The sequence below is a fragment of the Scyliorhinus torazame genome, chromosome 2, assembly GCF_047496885.1.
Source record: "Scyliorhinus torazame isolate Kashiwa2021f chromosome 2, sScyTor2.1, whole genome shotgun sequence".
Lineage (NCBI taxonomy): Eukaryota > Metazoa > Chordata > Chondrichthyes > Carcharhiniformes > Scyliorhinidae > Scyliorhinus > Scyliorhinus torazame.
In genome coordinates this window covers 342,456,069-342,481,574 of record NC_092708.1, presented here as the reverse complement: position 1 = coordinate 342,481,574, position 25,506 = coordinate 342,456,069, and the positions used below count along the sequence as shown (strand labels likewise).

Here is a 25,506-nt window from a genome sequence, read left to right as displayed (position 1 = left end):
AAACTTTATAACCAGGTATATTTAACTTGTTTGCTATATTTCTCAGGAGTATACATGCTGGATTATGGGAATAGTGCCGGGGAGTGGGCCTGGGCAGGGTGCTCTTTCAGGGGGGTCAGTGTAGACTCGATGGGCCGAATGACCTCCTTCCACATTGTAGGAATTCTATGGTTCTAAATAATGATTTACTTCACTCCTTTCAGCTGCTAGTGAGGTTGTCTCCTCTCCACAGGGGAAAAAAACAAACACTTTGAGTACTTGGTGGGACATTTCTTTTCAGTCCACCAGAGTGACTTTGGGCCCCAGCAGCCCATCATTTTAATTCTCCACCCATCTCCCACTTTAATCTCTCTTTTCGTGGTCTCCTACAATGAAGCTCAGCATAGGTTTGAGCAATAACACCTCATCCTTCGATCAAACAAGTGACAAGAGTTTCTGACTCAACATTTGAGTTCAACAAGCTCAGATCATCACCCCTTACTCCCATTTTCTTCAACAGTAGCTGTTGGCAGTGATTCTGCTTTCTCCATGAAAACCTCCACTAGAATCCAGTTCTTATTTTACTTATCCTGTTACCATTTTCTTTTGCCTTGCTCTAGTATACCTTTGGTGAGATAAGCTCTCCTGCCCATCACACTGTTACACACCTTTCCTTTTCTTCTTCCCCCTTCCCTGCCTTTGTGGTTTGAAATTGGGAATATTCTTAACCTTCACCGGCTCTGACCAAAGGTTAACTCTGTTTCTCTCTCCACAGAGAGTGATTTGGCAGCTTTCTCTTGTGTTTCCCATCTTCAGCTATTGTGTTAATGTGATGTACCTGCTGCCTCCTCGGCAGTGTGCTCACAAAGCTGTGTACAATCGCCTCCAGAGCCTAGCCATTTAATAACAAAAAAATAGCTTTTTATCTATTCATACTGACCCATTTCCCATTAAATGCCATAACTGGATTCTAACACATTGCTATTGATGTAGTTCCTTTGAGAGTTTGTGAAAATATCAACATTACAAATGTCTTGCATATAAATGTCATTGCAGCAGCAAATATCTTTAAAATGGACGGGAAAACAGAATTATCGGCGATTCTGCTTTTGTTCCAACTATGAATGTTTACCCTGACGTTGCTATCGAACGGCTTCGGAAATGGCCAGACACAGAGGGACCAGGTACAAAGTCAAGCGAGCGGGTGGACATTGGAAAAGTTCTAACGCTGGCAAAGAAATGGCAGAGGATGAATGGAATGGAATGTGATTGGTGTAACTGCAGCAAGGACTCGCCACACTCACTTGCTAAGGACACAAGGGGGCAGGTTATTGTCTTCCCATAATGGAGCTAAGCGACATCTCGTCATCTGCAAGTTCAATACACTGTCCGTCTTCTCTCCCATTTTATGTTTTAAAAAGGATTACTAATAAACCACGGCAGATTAACATTATTCGCACTCTTTCTTTCTACAGCAAAGCCATGATCCTGACTAACTACCCCCGCCTCCCTCAATAAAGGGGGCTGCTCAGCATTGCGCGAAATCTGAGGGCGTGTCCGGGAGAGTTATTGGAAGCTGGCTATGTCCTGCTTTTCCCTTGTTTAAACATTCCGCACAGTACTGAGTACAATCTGGGCTACAATTCTGAAAAAGTAATGCTTGGTCCACTGGATTTGCCTCCATTGGGAATGAATTCATCCAGATAAGATAATGGATTGTTCGAATTGTGGGAATCGTCAATAATGGCACTCTCAAAAGTGACACTTATCACAATCTTGAATGTGCCCAGTGTCCTAATAACCATGTCTGAACGATCTGGTCTAAGAAGATCCACTCGAATCTTAGTCCCACTTCACTCAGCTTTCCAATCAGCCCTTTCTATAAGAAAAGTGATGTGTCCTGTCAGGCATCTACACGTCTAGGCATAACATTCAGTCCTATAAGATACTGGCGGAAATCTTTCAGGAAGAAGGAGTCTTCTGAACTTTGCAATCAACATTTGATATTAACCTGATCCGAGTTTCTAAATGTTGACTCCAATTTGTTTCCGACCTGCGAGAGTGAATTCATTTCTAAAAAGTTGCTCATTAAACCGAGGGTCGCCCATACGCTGAAATCCCACTTCCTCTGGTTAATGGAACCGTCGCGTCCTGTCTGTGCTCATTGTAAGAGCCTTGTTCACAACATAAAGCAAATGAATCGGGTCAGTAGCCGGAGTGAATGGAACTCGCCTTAATGCTGACAATGACCTGGAGCTGGCCGCCGCATTTCCAGGGGAAAATGCATGAAATGAACCTGCTTACCTTCAACAAAGCCGCCAGCAGTGAGGGTCAGAATACAGCTCGCCAACACCCAAGCGGCAGAATAATGGCCCATTGCTGTTTCCATGTCCAGAGCTGTCACTTTCCTCACAACCTGAACAGTATTGAAAGAAAGATTTACAATTCAGATCGAGGTGAATATGCAGCAGGACACCCGGCAGTCCCACACTCGCACTGGCGTCCTGGGAACAGCTTCATTCGGTTTTCCTCGCAATGGCAAAGTGAGAGGATTTTGCCAGCACACATCCCCGGCACCATCCACTCAAACAGCCAAGTTGAGGTGGGCAGACACAATGAAACCGACCGCCACTGAGAGAGAGGGAAGTGAGGCTCTTTATTCTCCCATACAGACCAATGGGACAGTTTACCCACTCATACCCTGAGGGTGGTCGCCACATTTGGGGCTGGGGTAGGAGGGGGTCAATCACTTTCCAGTGACACTAACTTTACCTGAAGCTCCCCAGCTGCTGCTTCCGGACTCTCGGTTCAAGCTGATGTGACCTGACCTGGAGCTAAGGATGGCTGGAGAATGCTGCAGAAGGACCGCTGCTCTTTCACATCCCAGCTTCGGGAACACAAACATGGATCAAATGTGGAGGGGATGACTGTCCAGTCTGGAGTGAGAGCCAGTTAAAGGGCGCATGCGTCCCCTCCAACTCTGCACGGAAGCTCAATTCAGTTTCTTAAAGAGGGCTCGATTTCTTAAAGAAATCGGCTCTCCTTATCACAAAGAAAAGCGATCCTTCCAAGCTGAGTGGTTTATATGCCACAGAGAATCTTACAGTACAGAATGAGGCAATTTGGCCCATCCGCCTGTTGCCAGCTCTCTAAAGAAGCTGCCCAGTTTATCATAGAATTTACAGTGCAGCACAGTTGGTCCCACTTTCCTCAGAGCTCTGCAAATGTTTCTTTTCCAAAAAATGTTTCATTTGGAAAGTTACTATTAACTCTGCTCCCAACACTCTTTCAGGCAGCACATTCCAGATCATAACAAGACCCCCTGTTTTTATCCCCTTCATCTCCCCAGTGGTCTCATTGCTATTTTCACGCCCAGAGCTTCCACTCTCCTGACAGCCTAAGCGGTAGTTCTGAAAAATTTACAATACAGATCGAGATGAATTTGCAGCAGTGCACGCAGCAATCCTAGTCTACTTAATCCCCTAAAGTATTCCCCCTTTGGCAGATTATGCCAGATGTGATGGCCCCTAGAGTAAAGAGGTCCTTTCAATTATCACATTTAAATGTATTTTGTTTACTTAATCTATATCAATTTTGCTCAGCTGAATGGTTTACTTTATCTCATCTTCTAAAGTTTCACTTTTCTATATAGGGCAGTGCGGTAGCGCTGTGGTTAGCACAGTTGCTTCACAGCTCCAGGGTCCCAGGTTCTATTCCCGGCTTGGGTCACTGTCTGCGCGGAGTCTGCATGTTCTCCCCATGTCTACGTAGATTTCCTCCGGGTGCTCCGGTTTCCTCCCACAGTCTAAAGACGTGCAGGTTAGGTGGATTGGCCATGATAAATTGCCCTTAGTGTCCAAAAAGGTTGGGTGGGGTTACTGGGTTACGGCGATAGGGTGGAGGCGTGGGTTTAAGTGGGGTGATCTTTCCAAGGGCTTGTGCAGACTCGATGGGCCGAATGGCCTCCTTCTGCACTGTAAATTCTAAGATTCCAGGATATACCCCCCCCCCTCCCCCAACAACCATTATGGAATAGAAACTCTAACCTTTTTTAATTCTTCCTCTCTTTGGATTATTCTTTTCCTTCTCTCTATGTACCATGATGTCCAAACCCGACACAAATGAGGTCTGCTAATGGCTTTTTACAGAACATTCTGGTAACATTTTAACTTGCACTTTATTGTTATGATTTTCCATCTCACTGCCCCTTATTTTAATTTCTTTGCAACATCGTTTAAGCATCTGCTGTTGCCCCAAACTCCATTTTCCTGAATTGCCCTGTGCTCATTCAGCTCCATCCATTGCGGTAACCAGGACATCCTCTCAACCAGTGTGCATTACTTTACACTGCTTATTATCAATTGATCTAAATCCTGCAGCTAGAATTTGGCCGCACCCTCGATCTCTACTGCTCGCTTTTGCGTCATCAACACATTTCACAAACTAAGATGGGTTTTTAGAATCCAGGTCTTTTTTCTCCAGGTGAAGAGGGATAGGATTCCAGATGTTGAGCCCCGCAGGTTTCCTCTCAATCTGTGCACTGAGTCTCTGTGCAAGTGGATGGAATACACAACTACTTAATTGCAATGTTCTACCCTGGAGTGTCGTTTAATTAGACGCTTTTCATTTGAAACGCCACTAAAAGCTTTTTAAACAATTCTACTTTCCTCTCGATGTCCTCAATCAAGGGATTGGCAGAACCTTTCCATTCTAGTCCTATACTGAAGTTATTGCTGTGGTATTCCTCCTGCCCGCAATTTTAACCTGCTCCTCACCTTTACATATTAAATGTCCTGTGGTTGCATTGCTCACTTATGTTATTTTTTAAATACAGACTGCATTTGATTGCTTCCATCCCTTCAGGATGTCACCGACCCACAGCGATTCCCTCACTGGTATCAGCCATGGCTCTGTTGGCAGCTGTCTTACCTGCCTGAAGATTGTGGTTTCCAGTCACACGCCAGAGACTTGAGCGCACCTTTTTAAGGTGACACTGCAGTACAGTATTAAGGGAGTGCTGCAATGTTGCAGGTGCCGTCTTACGGGTGGGCCATTAAAACCCCATCTGCCCTCCTTAGATGGACATAAAAGATTTTATTTGATAAAAGAGCAGCAGAGTTTTCCTGTTCAATATTTAACACCATTACTAAAGTTGGATCATCATCACATTTCTGTTTGAGAGAGTTTCCCTGCTGCAAATTGGTCACTGCATTTCCTACATTGCAACAATAGCTGTAAAATTGCAATGGGATATCCTTCTGCTAGGTAAATGCAAGTCTTTCCTTTCTTAACCCAGTATCCAGTACTTCACAAATGACACCGCTAATCTCTTTCAGTATCTGCGCTAATATGCCATCTGATCTAGCAGAGTTGCCAGGAAGTCTCTCGAACATCATTTTTTTAAACTCCACTGACTTCAAAATCTTTTCAGATGTCTTACATATTACAACAATATTCACCTGAGGCAGGAGCTGCGCTGCGAAAGCTAGTGATTCAAAACGAAACTGTTGGACTTTAATCTGCTGTTGTAAGACTTCTTACTGTGCCCACCCCAGTCCAAAGCCGGCATCGCCACATCAACAATATTCTAACCAACCAACAGTGAATAGGCTTTAATATTCCAATATTGAGATTAGAGTTCCGAAGAGTGAGTTGGGACTCTCACTGTTTCTCTCTCTCCACAGAGATATAGCCAGACCCACTGAACCTTTCCATCATTTCCTGATTTTATTTCAGATTTCCAGCATCCGGGTTATTTTGATTTTAACATTCTAACTGCTTTTTTTCTGCTTTTGTAGCCCCCGAACTATTCTGGTTTTTGTGATATAGAAACATATAAAATAGAGGCAGGAGAGGCCATTCGGCCCTTCACGCCTGCTCCCCCATTCATTATGATCATGGCTGATCATCAAGTTCAATGCCCTAATCACGCTTTTCCCCCTTATCCCTTCATCCCTTTCTCTCCAAGAACTATATCTAATTCCTTCTTGAAATTACCGAACATTTTGGCCTCAACTACTTTCTGTGGTAGCGAATTCCACAGATTCACCACTCTCTGGGTGAAGCCCAGTCCTTAATCCTTAAAGGTTTACCCCTAGTTCCGTAAATATGGGGAACCTAAACATTTCCATTGCAAAAGATTTGAGCACTTCATTGCAATGTTAGGTTGTAGTCCAGACTTTGGAGGGTACGTGGCGAGGATGTCGAGTCATCATTTGGGTTTGAGCACTGGTATAACTCCAGTCCGATTAATCAGGATGCTCCTTTGGACCACCCTAACACTTCGACTGAAGCATTCCAGACTGAATTCGTTCTTGGGAGCGAATGTGGTAACGCACACAACTTCTGTACCCTCCACAGCCAAATAACCGCATCATTACAGTCTAAAAATCAACCATTCCTCTTTTTAAATTTATATTTTCCAAAAGACTGATCACAAGAATCCCGAGGTACATAGAGCAGTAAACAATTCTGATGGAACCAAGTTACCCTCAGTTTGCAAAAGAAATGTAAAAAAAATAATTACCCTGTAAATCCACAACAATGAATTGTTGGAACTGATTCACAGCCTTACCAGGAACTGCATATGCACACTTTTTTCTAAAATGATAAATGCCTTGCAGATTTTTAATGCACTAATATTTTTAAGGTTTGGACATTTTGATTGAAATGATATCCAGTACATCAGAAATGACAAGGACTCTGCAGCCCCGGTTACATTTAGAAATTGTGCGTTCCATCATCCTGATAAATACTCACAGCATCAAATCACCGTCAGAGCGGACACGGCTCTCCTCATTTCCCCATGGATACAGCGTCCAGGTAGCTTGTCCAAAGTCAGCTCTCACTTTGTTTAATCAGGTTATTAGAGCGGGGGTGGGAGAATATCAACTATTTCCCTTTTATTCGTCTCTTTTGCCTCCTATTTATTGAGCTAATTATATCTCCAATCTGAGGAAAGCCAGAGACTCCTCTGTAATTTAATGAGTCTCGCTATCCCGAGAATCAGTCTGCTCTCCCCAGGGTCAATTTATATCTGACAACGTCCCTGTGAGGCGCTTTCGGACTTTTCCCAAGGTTAAAGGCGCTATATAAATGCAAATTGCTGACCAGCCTCGGTCTCGTTCTTTCTGGAAATGCATTAAGGTTGTCAATTTCATCGCCAGTAGCTGGAATCTGTACCAAGCATTTGGTTGAAAGGTTCTTCCTGCATTTCCTATGTTCTTTTTCTATCCGTCACTTGAATTCTCTACATGGCAGAAAAGCTTACTTGGATCCAATTTTTCCAAACCTTCCAACATGTGAAACGTGTGTAATACCCCCTCTCAATCTCTTTTAGAGAGAAAAATCGCCCACGGTAGTCAATCTTTCCTCCTATGTCATTTCGCTATGTCCTCAGCCCCCCTCTGTACACACTCCAATTCTGGTTGATCATTTTTGAATTGGGGAGATTAAAAGATGCAACACCTCGTCTCATCAGGGCCAAGTTTGTATTTACAATTATCTCCCTGGATGTACATCTTACACCCCTTCCTCTTATTTCAAAATTCTGTTTGCTCCAAGCGCCTGGTTGCGCTGTTCTGTTTATAATGACCTATTTACAGAAACTGCAAGTTCTCTCTCCTGTTACAACACATTCCCATTTAGCATATGATTCACATCAGCATTCCCTTTGCCACATAGTTTAACTTTCATTTTCCCATACCAAGCTGTGCCTGTCACTGCCCTCTCCACTGATCAAGCGCGTCAAGATCTTTTGTGTTTCCGCACTTTGAGATTTATGATGTAGTGTTGATATGTACTGCAATGGATCTGAAGTGCGAATGTTTATCTCTTGCACAACTGTTTTGCATAACCTGGCTAGGTTGAAACCCTAGCAACATCTGTTGTTACCGCCTCAAAGAATCCATGGAGTTTGTAATTATCCAGATGTGATCTGGCTCCCTTATTGGTGCGGCTTCCCATCGCTTATAGTGGGCCTGTTTGTGAGAACATGTTCCCAGCTGATATTCACATACCCAGTCTGTGGGTGGTATTAGTGACCTTGCACTGTAGCCTTAAGCTGGCCAGCGAGCTGGTTCACTTTGGCAGGAAGAATGAAAAAAACTTAAATGGAGAATGACTTCAGAATTCAGAGGTACAGAGCGATCCAGGTGTGAGTCGCAAGAAGTTGGTGTGCAGGGGCAGCACATGATCAAGAAGGCTAATGGAATGATTTCTGTTATTATGAGAGGAATTGAACACAAAATGTGAGGATGATATACTTCAGTTATATGGGCATTGATGAGACCACTTCTTGAATATTGTGTGCAGTTTTGGTCTCCTTATTTAAGCAAGGGTGTAAATGCATTGGAGGAAGCAGATGAGGTTTACCAGATTGATATTTAGAATGAGTAGCTTGTCTTATGATGATAGGTTGTACAGGCTGGGCTTGTTTCCTCTGAAGTTTAGAAGAGTGAGGGGTGATTTGATTGATGGATATATGATCCTGAAAGGTCATGACAAGGAAGACGTGGGAAGGATGTTTCCTCTTGTGGACACAGTTTTGAAATTAGGGATCACCCTTTTAGGACAGAGATGAGGAGAAATATTTTCTCTCAGAGGGTTGTAAGACTTTGGAACTCTCTTCCTCAGAAGGTAGTGGAAGCGGGGTCACTGAATATTTTTGTGGTGGCGGTAGGTAGATTCTTGTTAGGCAAGGGGATCAATGGTTATTGAGGGTAGGTAGGAACCTGGAACTCAAACTGCAAATAGATCCGCCATGTTCTTATTGAATGGCGGAGAAGGCTCAAAGGGTCAACTGGCCTACGTCTGCACCTATTTCATATGTTCATATGTTTGTATGAGCCCATTTCTCCCCTTCACTTATGTGCAGCATATTCACAGCTCAGCCAGCACCATTCATGTAGGACTGAATCATCCCGGCTTAATGTGTTGTAATGTGCCTTTAAGGGATAGCTCCATACCATTACTAGAAGGGAAGTGTATCATGTGATCCAGTCTTAGTTTCATTTTCACCTGTGAGCATAGCACAGCATACACAGCTCTGTTGCTGATGTCTTCGAACTTTCTATCCACCTATGTGTGCTCTTGTGCGCCTAGTCTGAGCAAGTGAACTGACAATGCGGTTACACAATCCCTTATGAGTTTTGGTTCCTTAATATTATTCTTACACACAACATGTGTCAGTGGTGGTCAAACTGTGTGACACCAAGTTCCCCACACCCCCACTACTTGCCTTCAAACAACCACGCAACCTCAAACAAACAATTGTTTGCAGCAAACTACCCAGCCTTGAGAACAGTGACCACGACACCACACAACCCTGCCATGGCAAACTCTGCACGACGTGCCAGATCATCGACATGGATTCCACCATTACACATGAGAACACCACCCACCAGGTATGCGGTACATACTCGTGCGACTTGGCCAACGTTGTCTACCTCATACGCTGCAGGAAAGGATGTCCCGAAGCATGGTACATTGCCGAGACCATGCAGACGCTGCGACAATGAATGAACGGACATCGTGCGACAATCACCAGGCAGGAATGTTCCCTTCCAGTAGGGGAACACTTCAGCAGTCAAGGGCATTCAGCCTCTGATCTCCGGGTAAGCGTTCTCCAAGGCGGCCTTCAGGACGCACGGCAACGCAGAATCGCTGAGCAGAAACTTATAGCCAAGTTCCGCACACATGAGTGTGGCCTCAACCGCGACCTGGGATTCATGTCGCATTACATTCATCCCCCACCATCTGGCCTGCGAAATCCTACCAACTGTCCTGGCTTGACACAATTCACACCTCTTTAACCTGGGGCCTGCTAATGCTCGCATTCCAAGCATTGTCTGGCATCTTTGAATTTGTTTATATATGTTTCTGGAACATACCTCTTCATTCACCTGAGGAAGGAGCAGTGCTCCGAAAGCTAGTGATATCGAAACAAACCTGTTGGACTTTAACCTGGTGTTGTAAGACTTCTTACTGTGCTCACACCAGTCCAACGCCGGCATCTCCACACCAAGAGTAAGTACAGGGATAAAGTGGGGAACAGCCTTAGATAGTGCTACAGGGCTTGAGATGACCCTTATTGTTTTGGTCAGACCACAACAAATGCCCAGCATCGGAGCATGTTGAAACCGCAGCATGTTGACTGCACAGAAAATGTGAGATTGCAGTGCATAGCTGTCAAGTCAGTGAGTAGGACGGAGTTGAGAGGACCAGTGCTGGGTTAGCTCAGTTGGGAAAGGCAAGTTGTCAGGGTGTAGGCCAGATTGATAGTGAGTAAGGGGGAATCAAACCAAAAAAAGCATAGAAACTGGACCAGAGAAGTTGCTGAATAACAAATTGAGTAAAACAAGGAGGAGGCCAAAGGGATATTGTCAAAATGTTCACAAAGTTCCCCCGTTTGAATTGGGATGCAGCTGACTTACTAACCAAATTCAAAATGTTTAAACAACAAACAGAGCTATGGTTGACACAGGAGTAATTGAATCAGATAAGCAAGCAACAAAAATTCACCTAACAATAGGGAATAAAGGTTCATCTAGACTGAACATGTCAGGATTAACAGCAGCAGAGCTAAATTATCCCCAAAAGGTATGGACGGTATTGGAAGACTCGTTCGTAATCAGGTAAAAATTTTCATATTAATTGACTAGAGTTCATGTCATTTCAACAACAGCCTACAGAATCTATAGAGCACTTCAACAGATGCAGAGAAAAGGGTACTTGCTGTGATATTTCAAACACAGAGCCAGCAGACAAAAATTGTTCAGTTCGTGAATACATCCATTCATATGGAAGAATTCCAGCAAGATCTGCTGGACAAATCCCAAATGTATGGCACAAGAAGCTACTCAAGGATGAATGTAAATGCAAAGTGATCCTCACAGGTCAATGAAGCTTACAGATCCCAAGTAAAACTCTAATTTGTTTTACTCATTCAACGGTTATGGGCTTTGCAGGTTAGGCCAGCATTTACTACCCATCCGTTATTGTCCTTCAGAAGGAGCTGTCTTCTTGAATGCCTGCAGTAATGCTATGTAGGTACATCCACAGTGCTGTTAGGGAGGGAGATCCAGGAGATCCAGCAACAGTGAAGGAACGGCGATATATTTCCAAGTCAGGATGGTGAGTGGCTTGAAGGGGGATGGTCGTGGTCGTGGGTTTGGAAGGTGTTGTCTAAGGAGTTTTGGTGAGTTCCTGCTGTGCTACTTGTAGATGATATTCACTGCTGTCACTGTGCATTAGTGCTGAAGGGAGTGAATGTTTGTGGAAGGGGTGCCCATCTAGTGGGCTGCTTTGTCCTGGATGTTGCCGAGCGTCTTGTGTTGTTGGAGCTGCACTCATCCAGGCAAGTAGGAAGTATTCCACCACATTCCTGATTTGTGCCTTGTAAATGGTGGACAGGCTTTGGGGAGCAGGAGGTGAGATACCCACTGAAAGATTCTTAGCCTCTAACCTGTTCTTGTTGCCACAGTATTTATACAGCTAGTCCATTTCAGTTTCTGGCCAATGGTAATCCCCAGGATGTTGATTGTGGGGGATTCAGTGAAGGTAATGCCAATAAATTTAAAGGGGCAATGATTAGATTCTGACTTGCTGGAGGTGGTGATTGCCTGGCACTTGTGTGGCGTGAATGTTGCTTCTCACTTGTCATCCCAAGCGTGGATATTGTCCAGGTCTTGCTGCATTTGGATATGGACTACTGTTGACATACTCATGACAACATCAAAACTTAACCAGCTATGTTGAAGGTGTGACCTTCTGCACACACTAAGATCATGCCCAGCTTTCCACCTACTCTGTAAGGCATGTGGCAGATAAGGCCATTGGTAGTGGCAGTGCACTAGAGCAAAGGCTGATGCAGCTACAAAAGGCCATACACTGATCCAAACAAACCATACAGAACGGTTACCTTCAAGCTATAGGAATGACCATCTGCTATCGCGTCAGAAGTGATTGACAAACCAGAAAAAGACAATGATGTGCACGATAAGATGAGGAACGATGAGCACAGGTTTTACACTGTCAATCTCAAGGAAATATTCCAACTGTCACACCAATCAAAGGGTTTGCCAAGATTCAAATTATCTTCCCTCAGAAAGTTGGGAACTACCCATCGGTCAAGATTGACACAGGGGCAAGTGCCAGCGTTCAACCTCTGCACATTCTAAAATATATGTATCCACAGACATGGAAGGTTATGATGAAACCTACTACTCTGCACTTAATGTGTATAACGTTTTACAAATCCATGTGCAGAATCCTGATGTACAGGTACAATCAATCCTTTTGGGTTCTACATCATGGAGACTAAAGCCCCAGTGATTATAGGTCCACCTGCCATGAACACACACTAGTGACAATCAGTGGACTCAGTAGATTTCACACAGCATATCATCCTCAGAAACTATTCCTATTGCCTCAAAAAGAACAAAGAACAAAGAAAAGTACAGAACAGGAACAAGCCCTTCGGCCCTCCAAGCCTGTGCTGACCATGCTGCCCGTCTGCCCGTCTGAACTAAAATTTTCAACACTTCCTGGATCCGCATTCCTCTATTCCCATCCTATACATGTATTTGTCAAGATGCCCCCTAAATGTCACTATGTCCCTGCTTCCACCACCTCCTCCGACAGCGAGTTCCAGGCACCCACTACACTCTGTGTAAAAAACTTGCCTCGTACATCTCCTCTAAACCTTGCCCCTCGCACCTTAAACCTATGCCCCCTAGTAATTGACCCCTCTACCCTGGGAAAAAGCCTCTGACTATCCACTCTGTCTATGTCATAATTTTGTAGACCTCTATCTGGTCGCCCCTCAACCTCTGTCGTTCCAGTGAGAACAAACTGAGTTTATTCAACCGCTCCTCATAGCTAATGCCCTCCATACCAGGCAACATCCTTGTAAATCACTTCTGCACCCTCTCTACAGCCTCCACTATCTTCTGGTAGTGTGGCAACCAGAATTGAACACAATACTCCAAGTGTGGCCTAACTAAGGTTCTATACAGCTGCAACATGACTTGCCAATTCTTATACTCAATGCCCCGGCCAATGAAGGCAAGCATGCTGTATGCCTTCTTGACCACCTTTTCCACCTGTGTTGCCCCTTTTAGTGACCTGTGGACCTGTACACCTAGATCTCTCTGACTGTCAATACTCTTGAGGGTTCTACCATTCACTGTATATTCCCTACCTGCATTAGACCTTCCAAAATGCATTACCTCACATTTGTCCGAATTAAACTCCATCTGCCATCTCTCCACCCAAGTCTCCAAACAATCTAAATCCTGTTGTATCCTCTGACAGTCCTCATCGCTATCTGCAATTCCATCAACCTTTGTGTCATCTGCAAACTTACTAATCAGACCAGTTACATTTTCTTCCAAATCATTTATATATACTACGAACAGCAAAGGTCCCAGCACCGATCCCTGCGGAACACCACTAGTCACAGCCCGCCAATCAGAAAAGCACCCTTCCATTGCTACTCTCTGCCTTCTATGACCTAGCCAGTTCTGTATCCGTCTTGCCAGCTCACCCCTGATGCCATGTGACTTCACCTTTTGTATTAGTCTGCCATGAGGGACCTTGTCAAAGGCATTACTGAATTCCATATAGACAACATCCACTGCCTTACCTGCATCAATCATCTTTGTGACCTCTTCGAAAAACTCTATCAAGTTAGTGAGACACGACCTCCCCTTCACAAAACCATGCTGCCTCTCGCTAATACAGTTCATGACTTAACATCAAGTAGGAAATTAGAGACACATGCGATAAAGGAGCATCTGTAATTATTTAATTTGCATATAGATTGGGCAAATCAAATTAGTAACAAAACCATAGAGGAGGGATTCCTGGAATGTGTGTGGGATGGTTTTCTGGAACAATGCATTGAGGAACCACCTAGAGAACAGGCCATCCTAGACAGGATGTAATAAGAAATGAATAATTATCAATTTAATTGTGCCAGGGCCCTGGGGATGAACGACCATAAAATGATAGAATTCTTCATCAAGATGGAGAGCGACGTAATTGATTCTGAGACTAGGCTCCTGAATCTAAATAAAGGAAACTACAATGGTACGAGTAGGCTATGACGGATTGGGGAACAGTACTAAAAGGGATAGGCAATGGCAAACATTTAAAGAGCACATGGGTGAACTGTGACAATTGTTCATTCCTGTCTGGTGCAAAAATAAACCTGGAAAGGTGGCTTACAAAGGAAATTAGAGATACTATTAGATCCAAGGGAAAGACATAAAAATTGGCCAGTAAAAACAACAGACCTGGGGATTGGCAGCAGTTTAGAATTCAGCAAAGGCATACAAATTGGCTAGAAAAACAACAGACCTTGGGATTGGGAGCAGTTTAGAATTCAGCAAAGGAGGTAAAAGGGATTGATTAAGAAGGGGAAAATAGAGTACGAGAATAAACTTGCTGGGAATATAAAACTGACTGTAAAAGCTTCTATAGGTATGTGAAGAGAAAAAGATTGGTGAAGACAGTCAGAAACAGGGGAATTTATAATGAGGAACAAAAATATAGCTGACCAACTACATACATACTTTACTTCTGTCTTCACAAAGAAGGACACAATTAACGTACCAGAAATGTTGGGGAACATGGGGCTTAGTGAGAGGGAGGAGATGAAGAAAATCAGTATTAGTCGGGAAATACTATTGAGAGAATTGATGAGATTGAAAGCCGATAAACCCCCAGGGGCAGATAATCTACATCCCACAGTACTTAAGGAAGTGCCCAAGAAATATTGGATACATTGGTGGTCATCTTCCAAGATTCTATAGACTCTGGAATAGTTCCTACAGATTGGATGTAGCTTATGTAAACCCACTATTCAAAAAGGGAGGCAGAGAGAAACCAGGGAAATGTAGACCAGTCAGCCTGATGTCTGCAAAGGTGAAAATGCTAGAATCCATTATAAACGATTCAAAAGACTTCCGGTGGCGGCCATGGAGTGAGTGGTCGCTTATTTGGTAGCTCCCGCTCGTGGTGAACCTTTGAGACCTTTTTCCCCGACTTATGGGGGATTTGATTGGCAAAAAAAGAGATTGGTGAGGTAGAGGAGAAGAATTCCCCACCAGTGCATGGATTCGTGGACCAGAAGTGGTCTGAAAAGGAGAGATCGTTGGGCAAAGAAGGGAGTGGAGTCTGCAGCACAGGAAAATATGGCGGAGGCTCAGGAACTGGGATTGCCGGCCCAGTGGTCAATGGAGCAGCTGGTGGAATTCCTACAGGAGAAATTTGCTCAGCAAAGACAGGAGTACCTGGACCCGAGTAGGATGGGGATTGACTGGGTGGAACAAAGATTGGAAGCCCAGGGCCAGGCGATCCAAAAGGTGGAAGAGGCGGTGGCTGACCACGAGGATCAGCTAACTGCGGTGGCAGCGGAGATGGGCCTGATGAAGGACCACCAGAAAAGGCTGGAAGAGAAAGTGGAGGATCTGGAGAGCAGGTTGCGCAGGCAGAACCTGAGGATTGTTAGCCTCCTGGAGGTCAGCGAAGGATCGGACACAGGGGCATATGTGGCGTGTATATTCGAGAAGCTGCAGGGGGAGGGTGCATTTACTCGGCCCTTAGAGGGGACAGGGCGCACAGAGAGCTTATGAGGAAGCCGCGAATGAATGAGCCCCGATGGCTGATCGGCCGGGGGGGGGGGGGGGGGGTGCAGGATGCGCCCCCAAACCAGGCTGATCAATTGGAATGTGAGAGGGCTGAATGGTCCGGTCAAGAAGGCTCCCGTATTTGCGCATTTGTGACAATGCTACAGGAGACACACCTGAGAGTAGTGGGTCAGACTAGGCTGAGGAGGGGGTGGGTTGGGCCGGTATTTCATTCGCGGCTAGACTCTAAAACTAGGGGGTAGCGATCTTGATCAATAAGTGGGTGTAATTTGAGGTCGGGAGTATAGTGCCGGATTCGGGGGGAGTAGGTACGTTATGGCGAGTGGGAAGCTGGAGGGGATGCCGGTGGTATTAGTGAATATTTACACAGCAAACTGGGATGACGCGGAGTTTATGAGGCGGATGTTAGGGAAGATTCCGGACCTGGACTCGTATAGGTTGATCATGGCGGGGGTCTTTAATACGGTAATTGATCCGAGGTTGGATCGGTCATGTTCAAGGACAGAAAGGGTGCCAGCGAAGGAACTAAAAGGGTTTATGCAGCAGATGGGAGGGGCAGATCCATGGAGGTTCGGACGGCTAAGAGCGAAGGAGTTTTCTTTTTTCTCCCATGTACTCCCGGATTGATTTTGAACAGAGCTTTGCTGGCGGGGTTGGTAGATGCCGAGTATTCGGCGATTGTTGTGTCAGGTCATGCCCCACCCTGGGCGGATTTACGGTCGAGCAAGGAGGGGGGTCAGCGCCCGCACTGGAGATTGGATGTAGGGCTGTTAGCGGATGATGAGGTATGCGGGCGGGTGAGGGAGGCCATCCAGTATTATGTGGAGATAAATGACACGGGGAGGTTTCGGCAAAAACGGTATGGGAGGCACTGAAGGCAGTGGCTAGGGGGGAGCTGATTTCGATACGAGCTCATAGGGACAAGGTGGAGCGGGCAGAGTTGGATAGGCTGCTTAGGGAAATACTCCAGGTGGACAGAAGGTACTCCGAAGACCAGGAGGCGGGGCTGTTGAAGGAGCGGCAGAAGCTGCAGATGGAGTTTGGTCTGATATCCACAGGAAAGGCGGTGGGACATTTGAGGAAGGCAAGAGGGGCGGTGTATGAGTATGGTGAGAAGGCCAGTAGGGTGCTAGCACACCAGCTCAAGGAAAGGGAGGTGGCCAGGGAGATAGGAAGAGTGAAGGACAGAGGGGGGAACACGGTATTGGACCCTACGGGGGTGAATGGGGTGTTTAAGGAGTTCTACAGTTAGCTGTATGAGTCGGAGCCCCCAGCTGGGATGGAGGGGTGAAGCAGTTTTTGGAAGGGTTGGAGTGTCCGAAGGTGGAGGAAGGGTTGGTGGAGGGGTTGGGAGCTCCGATCGGGATTGGAGGCCATGCACCCAGTGGAATTTTGCATGAAGTTTTCTGGGAATTTGGGCCCGCTGCTGGTGAGGGCATTTAATGAGGCAAGGGAGTGGGGTGTTCTTTCCCCAACAATGTCACAGGCTCCAATCTCTTTGATCCTAAAGCGGGAGAAGGACCCAAAGCAATGCGGGTCATACAGACCAATCTCCCTACTGAATGTTGACGCCAAATTGAAGGCCACAATTCTGGCCTCGAGAATAGAGGACTGTGTTCCGGGGTGATAGGGGAAGACCAGACCTAGTTTGTCAAAGGCAGGCAGCTAACGGCCACTGTTGGATGGCTCTTGAATGACATCATGATGCCCTCCGAGGGGATGGGAGGCGGAGTTGGTGGATGCGTGGAGAGCCTTTGACCGGGTGGAGTGGAATTATCTGTGGAAGGTCCTGGGACGGTTTGGGTTTGGGCAGGGCTTTATTAAATTGGTTTGGTTTCTATACCAGGCATCGGTGGCGAGTGTGCGAACGAACCAGGTGATTTTGGAATACTTTAGACTCCACCGGGGGACAAGGCAGGGATGCCCCTCTCCCCACTGTTGTTTGCCTTGGCTATAGATCTATTGGCAATGGCTCTGAGAGCGTCAAAGGACTGGAAGGGGGTAATGGATTTCGTTATCTGCAGGTTAGGAATTTTGTGCGCAGGCAAGTTTCGACCTTTCCGCTTCTACTGCCACAGGACGAGTTAGTTTCTAGAATGGGAGTGGGGGAGGGGAAGGTATCGAAAATTTATAATGAACTTATGGAGTGGGAGGAAACCCAGATAGGTGAGCTAAAGCGTAAATGGGAAGATGAGTTGGGAAAGGAATTAGGGGCGGGTCTGTGGGAGGATGCTCTGAGCAGAGTCAACACATCAACACTTAGGATATTGTGTGCAGTTTTGGTTTCCTTACCTGAGGTGGGGGGCGGGGGGGGGGGGGTGGTGGAACACAGGGCCTCGTTATATGCAGACAACCTACTCCTGTATATTTCTGACCCATTAGGGGGGATGGAGGAGATGCGGATCTTAGGGGAATTTGGCCGGTTCTCGTGGTACAAATTGAACATGGGTAAGAGTGAGGTTTATGTGATCCAGGCAAGGGGGCAGGAGAGGAGATTGGGGGGGTTGCCATTTAAAGTGGTGGGAGAGAGATTTTGTTACTTGGGTAGTCAGATGGCACGGGGATGGGAGCAGTTACATAAATTAAATTTGGCCCGGTTAGTTGAGCAAATGAAGGAGGACTTCCGGAGGTGGGAAATGCTCCCGTTGTCACTGGCGGGGAGGGTACAGACAGTACAAATAATGGTCCACCCGGGACTTTTGTTTGTTTTCCAGTGCCTCCTTATTTTTATACCAAAGGTCTTTTTTAAGTGGGTTAATGCGGTGATCTGTGGGCTTGTGTGGGCGGGTAAAACCCCGCGAGTAAAGAAGGTGCTGCTGGAATGGAGCAGAGGTGTGGGGGGGGGGGGGTTGGCACTTCTGAACTTTAGGAACTACTACTGGGCGGCAAATATACCCATGATCAGGAAGTGGGCAGTGGGGCAGAGGTTGGTGTGGGAGCGGGTAGAGGCGGCCTCATGTAAGGGCACAAGTTTGGGGATATTGGTAACGGCTCCTCTGCTATTCTCGCTTGCCCGGTACTCCACAAGCCCAGTGGTAGTGGCAGCCCTGAGAGTCTGGGGGCAGTGGCGGAAGCGTATGGGAGTGGAGGGAGCGTCGGTGTGTCTCCAATTTGTGGTAATCACCAGTTTGTCCCGTGGAGGATGGATGGGGGGTTTCGGAGGTGGCAGAGAGCAGGGGTTGAGAGGCTGGGAGATTTGTATATTGATGGGAGCTTTCCCTGTTTGGAGGATCTGGATGTGGAGTTTGAATTGCCGGGGGTAATGGATTTCGTTATCTGCAGGTTAGGAATTTTGTGCGCAGGCAAGTTTCGACCTTTCCGCTTCTACTGCCACAGGACGAGTTAGTTTCTAGAATGGGAGTGGGGGAGGGGAAGGTATCGAAAATTTATAATGAACTTATGGAGTGGGAGGAAACCCAGATAGGTGAGCTAAAGCGTAAATGGGAAGATGAGTTGGGAAAGGAATTAGGGGCGGGTCTGTGGGAGGATGCTCTGAGCAGAGTCAACACATCAACACTTAGGATATTGTGTGCAGTTTTGGTTTCCTTACCTGAGGAAGGATGTTCTTGTTATGGAGTGAGTGCAGCGAAGGTTTACCAGACTAATTCCTGGGATGGCATGACTGAGCAGAGTCAACACGTGCCAAGGTGGTTCACTGAGCACACATGACTGTGGCCTGGATGAGCAGGTTTTTTGGGGTAGAGGACAGGTGTGTGAGGTGTGTAGGTGTCCACATGTTTTGGGCATGTCCGAAGCTCAGGGGATTCTGGCAGGGATATGCGGATGTCATGTCCACTGTACTAAAAACAAGGGTGGCGCCGAATCCAGAGGTGGCGATTTTTGCAGTGTCGGAAGACCCGGGAGTCCAGGGGGCGAGAGAGGCTGACGTTTTGGCCTTTGCCTCCTTGATAGCCCGGAGACGGATCTTATTAACTTGGAGGGACTCAAAGCCCCCGAAATCAGAGGTATGGGTTAGCGACATGGCTGGGTTTCTCAGGCTTGAGAAAATTAAGTTCGCCCTGAGAGGATCAATGTTAGGGTTTGGTTGGAGGTGGCAGCCGTTTATCAACTTCTTCGGGAAAACTAAACTGTTAGCAGATTCAATTGCAGGGAGGGTGGGGGGGGGGGTGCTAGTGAGTGAGGGGGACAGGAGAAGTTAGGTTATTTTTTGTTTGGCTTAGGCGGGAACAATGAGAGATGGAGGGGGGTGTTACGCACTGAATTATGTTTACATTTGTATTCGTATCTTTTGTTGTTATAAAACCATAAATGCCTTAATAAAATGTTTGTTAAAAAAAAGATTTAGTAGCAAAGCATGTGGAATACAGTGGCAGAATCAGACAGGGTCAGCATGGATTTATGAAAGGGGAATCATCCTTGCAATACTTTGAGGATGTAACCAGTAGAATTGATGAGAGGGAGCCTGTGGATGCGGTTTATTTGGACTTTCAGAAGGCTTTTGACAAGGCCCCACATAAGAGATTAGCCTGTAAAATTAAGTGCATTGGATTGTGTCTTGTGTATTGAGATGGATAGAAAACTGGTTGGCTGACAGGAAACAAAGAGTAGGAATAAATAGGTCATTTTCCAAGAGGCAGGCAGTGGCTCGTGTAACACCACAGGGATCATTGCTAGAACCTCGGCTATTCACAATATATATGAATTATTTAAATGAGGGAACTAAATTCAATATCTCCAAATTTGCAGAAGACACAAAGTTGGGTAGGATGGGGTGCTGTGAGGAGGATGCAGAGATGTTTCAGTGTGATTTGGATAAGTTGAGTGAGTGGGAAAATGAGATGCAGTATAATGTGGATAAATGTGAGGTTATCCACTTTGGTAGCAAAAACAGGAAGACAGATTATTATCTGAATGGCTATAGATTGAGGGAGGGGAATGTGCAAAGAGACTTGAGTGTTCTTAAACACAGTCGCTGAAAGTAAGCATTCAGGTGCAGCAGGCGGTAAAGAAGGCAAATGGTATTTTGGCCTTTATGGCGAGAGGATTTGAGTACAGTAGCAGGAATGTCTTGCTACAACTATACAGGGCTGTGGTGAGGCCACACTTGGGATATTGTGTGCAGTTTTGGTTTCATTACCTGAGGAAGGATGTTCTTGCTATGGAGTGAGTTCAGCGAAGGTTTACCAGACTAATTCCTGGGATGGCATGACTGAGGTATGAAAGATTTAGTCGGTTAGGATTATATTCACCAGAGTTTAGAAGAATGAAGGGGGTCTCATAGAAACCTATAAAATTCCAACAGGACTAGACAGAGTCGATGCAGGAACCATGTTCCCAATGGAAGGGGAGTCCAGAACCAGGTTTCACAATCTGAGGATACAGTGTTATCCATTTTGGACTGAGAGGAGGAGAAATTTCATCACCCTGAAAATGGTGAGCCTGGAATTCTCTACCATAGGAAGCAATTGAGCTCAAAACAGTGTATGTGTTTGAGATATAGCTCTTGGGGTCTAAAGGGATCAAAGAATATGGGGGGAAATGGGATCAGATTATGGAGATGGATGATCAGCCATGATCATGATGAAAGGTGGAACAGGCTTGAAGGGTGGGATACTTTTTCTCCTATTTTCTATATTTCTATTTAAAATATCCAGAATGTCTCCACATCAATGAAATACCAAGCGGCAAGAAACATTCATAGGGGTAGTATTTAGACCACAAAACTATATTGGTAATGTTGGGAATAGCATTCGGCAGGAAATCAGAGATGCATGTGATAAAGGAACATCTGTGATTATGGGTGATTTTAATCTGCATATAGATTGGATGAGTCAAATTAGTCACAGTGCAATAGAGAGGAATTTCTAGAGTGTATACAGGATGATTTTCTAGACCAGTATGTTGAGGAGCCAACAAGGAAACAGGCCATCTTGGACTGGGTATTGTGCAATGAGAAATAACCTAGTTGTGAGAGAACCCTTTGGGATAAGTGACCATAATATGATAGAATTCTTTATCAAGGTGGATAGTGAGGTAGTTGATTCTGAGATCAGAGTTCTGACTCTAGATAAAGGTAACTATGATGGTATGAGGCCTAAGTTGACTATGATGGACTGGGGAAACATTACTGAAAGGAAGGGCAGTGGATAGGCAATGGTAGGCATTTAAGGAACAAATAGGTGAACTCCAAAAGTTGTTTATTCCTATTTGGCGCAAGCATAGTAAGGGACCTGTGGCCAAAATATGGCTTACAAGGGAAATTAGAGATAGTATTAGATTCAAAGGAGAAGCAGACAAATTAGCAAGAAAAAGCAATACACTCGAGAATTGGAAACAGTTTAAAATTCAGCAAAGGTGGATCAAGGGATTGATTAAGAAGAGGAAAATGCAATCTGGAAGTAAGCTAGCGGGGAACATAAAAACTGACTGTAAACGTTTCTACAGGTATTTAAAGAGAAAAGGATTGACAAAAATGAGTGTGGTGAATCTGTGGAATTTACTACCACAGAAAGCAGTTGAGGCCAAAATGTTTTGTGATTTCAAGAAGGAATTAGATATAGCACTTGGGGCTAAAGGGATCAAGGGATATGGGGGGAAGGCAGGATCAGGGTATTGAATTTGATTTCAGCCATGATCATAATAAATAGCGGAGCAGGCTCAAAGGGCTGAATGGCCTCCTCCTGCTTCTATCTTCTATGTATATTTCTATGTACACTGGCAGTTAAGGGAACCACAAGGTTACCCTTGCAAGAGAATGCAAGTACATCAATTGATCCATCACATTAATGAGGTCTCCACTTTCAAGGCAAGTTGAAGGTCAAATCAGGCATCATGGAAAATGATGGGATCATTAGAAGTGTACAAGAGCATACAGACTGGTGCAGCTCAATTACATGTGCCACAAAGGTCAGATAATTGAAAATATACTCAGATGCATGACAGATGCATGACGCATCAAAAACAGCTTCTTCCCCACTGTCACCAGACTCCTAAATGACCCTCTTATGGACTGACCTCATTAACACTACACCCTGTATGCTTCATCAGATGCCAGTGCTCATGTAGTTACATTGTGTATGTTGTGTTGCCCTATTATGTATTTTCTTTTATTCCCTTTTCTTCTCATGTACTTAATGATCTGTTGAGATGCTTGCAGAAAAATACTTTTCACTGTACCCCGGTACACGTGTCAATAAACAAATCCAATCCAATTTAATCACAACTTTTAAATGTTGTCCTTACAAAAAAACCCCACATTAGTAGAGTAAAATACGAGATTTGCAGGTGCAAAATTCTTCTCAAAGCTTAATGCCAAGCATGGCTACTGATCAGTACATATTGCATAGAATGCCCAAGAACCTATTATAGTTCATACCTCATTTGACCTATACTGTTTTCACTGACTCCCTTTTAGACTGCTAGCCATGATCAGTTTCAAGCTCACAATAACCACATTATATGCACTGTGCCAGAATGAATCTGTATCACTAACGATATTGATGTTGTGGGAAGAACAAAGGAAGAACATGACCATAATCTGCACTTATTGATGCAAGTAGCGTGTAATGCAAGATTGGTGTTCAACAATATGAAATGTGCCATCAATGTGCAGCAATGTTGTCAGTTCTATTAATACATCACTGACATACATCCAAATCCAAGTAAAATAGAGGATATTAAAAACATGCTATCACCTCAAGATAGGGACAATCTTCAAAGATATCCGGGTCTCTTTAATTTTTTGTCTCCATACATTCTCAATTTCACTCATAAATCGCCCTTGTTAAGGGAATTGTTGAGAAACGCACCTTCCCTGTGGCACGAAGACCACCAATACCTCTTCAAAGCACCAAAACTGTCATTATCGGAAGTTTCAACATGGTAACTCTACAATCCTAGCAGACAATTACCCGAGAGATAGATGCCTCAGAGAACGGTCTTGGAGCATGCATACTGCAAAATGGCAAATCGACTGCATTTGTTTCAAAATCTCTGTCCGTAACGAAAACCGACAATTCCAACAATAGCGGGGAACATTAGCTTTAGTATTTGGAGTCATGCATTTTCATTCCTATCTATCTATTTGGCAATAGATCTGTGGTAGAAATTGGCCACAAGTCACTGGAGATGATTTGGTGAAAACCACTGACCAGTGCACCACCACGATTGCAACATCTCTTGATAAAGATTCACGGTTACGACTGAGATCAGGCACAAGCCAGATAACTTGGTGGTCACATCGGACACACTTAGCAGATTGCCTAACCCAGTGAGAACAGAAGTTATACCCATTGGCTTCATTAACATTTATCTTGAAGATGTTCTTCTAATTGATCTGGTACATTTTGTGTAATGCAAATGCCAGTAGCTACAGGAAGAAATAGTAAAAGATTCCACACAACAGAAGCTGTGAAAAACCATCATTAAAGGATGGCCTGATTCAATGCAGCATGTCCACAGACACATGAGACCATTTTGTCATTAATAGAGATGAGTGAGGTACCTCCTGTGTTAGAGAAACATTCAAGCCTGGGTTGTGAAGAAGACATTGAGACTCAATGCTTTTGGTCAAGACTGTTAATTGCAAATTTTTACTTCACCGCTTGAACACAGCCTTCCTGTCTGTGCTGGTTGAATCTTCTTTTTATACACATCTGAGTATAATTAACTAATCTATACCCAACACCTGTTAACCTTATTACCTTAAATTATTAGATATTTAACATCCATCAGATGAACCAATTAGATGCTAACAGATTCCTTTTTTCTTTAAATTAACTTGACCTGCAAACAAAACAATTCATAAAAAAAATACAAAATGATATTACGTTGTTGCTCTCTTTGTGCTCTGAATATGGCGGTCAATATGGTCGCCTTCCTTAATTCTAATTACGCTTGCTCTAGAGTCGCCAGGTATCTTTCGATACCGCCACAAGGTTCAAACCCGAATACTGATCAAAGACTCGATACACCAGTTAGTTAGTTCAAAGTCAATGCTCATTTATTTACACACACAGTTAAATATATCATGCGCAAAACTCTACAGACTAAACTATCACTACTGCTAAAGCCTATACTTAGCTTCGGGCACCCCCTCAGTCAGAGGAACAATGGCCGTTATTCGGTTCTGAGTCTGCTGGGGTCGAACTGGTAAAGGGGAACAGCTAAGGTTGTCTGTCTGGTAGCGTGCGTTGACCTTGGACTTACTTGCTTCTGGTGCAGCTGGTGGACAGGTCTCTCCTCGGTGAGAGCCAGGTCCAAGAGCACGATTCTCTCTTGGGAGCTCCTTCTTATACCCAAAGGGGCTTTGTGCTCTTTTGGACGGGCCTTGAACTTGGCCCCAATCAATTGGGCCGTTTCTTGATCATTCCTATTGATTTCATCCAATAAAGGGGTGGGTACCCTGATGGCTGGGCGTGTCCAAGATGGACGTTGGCCTGCTTTGTTTCAGTCTCCTCTGGCGCCGGGGTGTCTGCCATAGTATCGGTTACTCAAATGTTACTCTTTTGTTCCCGGAGATGGGCCATTAGTATGCTAATGGGCCTACAGTTTTGGTCTTGTCTGGGAGCTGTGGCTCCAATATACAGACAAACCCTGAACCTGCTTGTTTTCTCAGTATTGTCTATTTTCCCAGCAATCTTTGCAAAGTGTCCATTTTGTAATCGGGAAGTGGCCATCCCAGATGGCTACAATGTTATCTTATTGGACAATATTTAACACATTCCATATTTTCCTCTGCTTTGAAAACAAAAGAAAAAATTAATAAGATTATAACATGAACATTTCTGTGTTCTCATAATCCATTGTAACACAAGGCGTCCCTTTGACGATTTCCAACCATTTCTTCTGTGAAACAATCAGACACCCGATGACTTGTGTTGACCCACTTTAATCCCCTCCTTTTACAACATCT

The 25,506-nt window shown here is 44.9% G+C and overlaps 1 protein-coding gene across 3 annotated transcripts in view; it reads right to left on the bottom strand.

Annotated features, from left to right (window-relative positions):
- The window catches only part of dlk1 (delta like non-canonical Notch ligand 1), a 103,723-nt gene that overhangs the window by 58,440 nt on the left and 19,777 nt on the right, over positions 1 to 25,506 (bottom strand). The window contains exons 1-2 of one of the 3 annotated variants that reach the window (XM_072490710.1): positions 6,739 to 7,484; positions 2,284 to 2,395 (exon numbers count right to left, since the gene is read on the bottom strand). In XM_072490710.1, the coding sequence (XP_072346811.1) occupies positions 2,284 to 2,368 (85 nt within the window). In that variant the 5' untranslated portion in view covers positions 2,369 to 2,395; positions 6,739 to 7,484. Of the gene's footprint in view, positions 1 to 2,283; positions 2,396 to 2,751; positions 3,306 to 6,738; positions 7,485 to 25,506 lie in introns of those variants that run through there. The other 2 variants (XM_072490700.1, XM_072490690.1) reach the window with 2 other exon arrangements.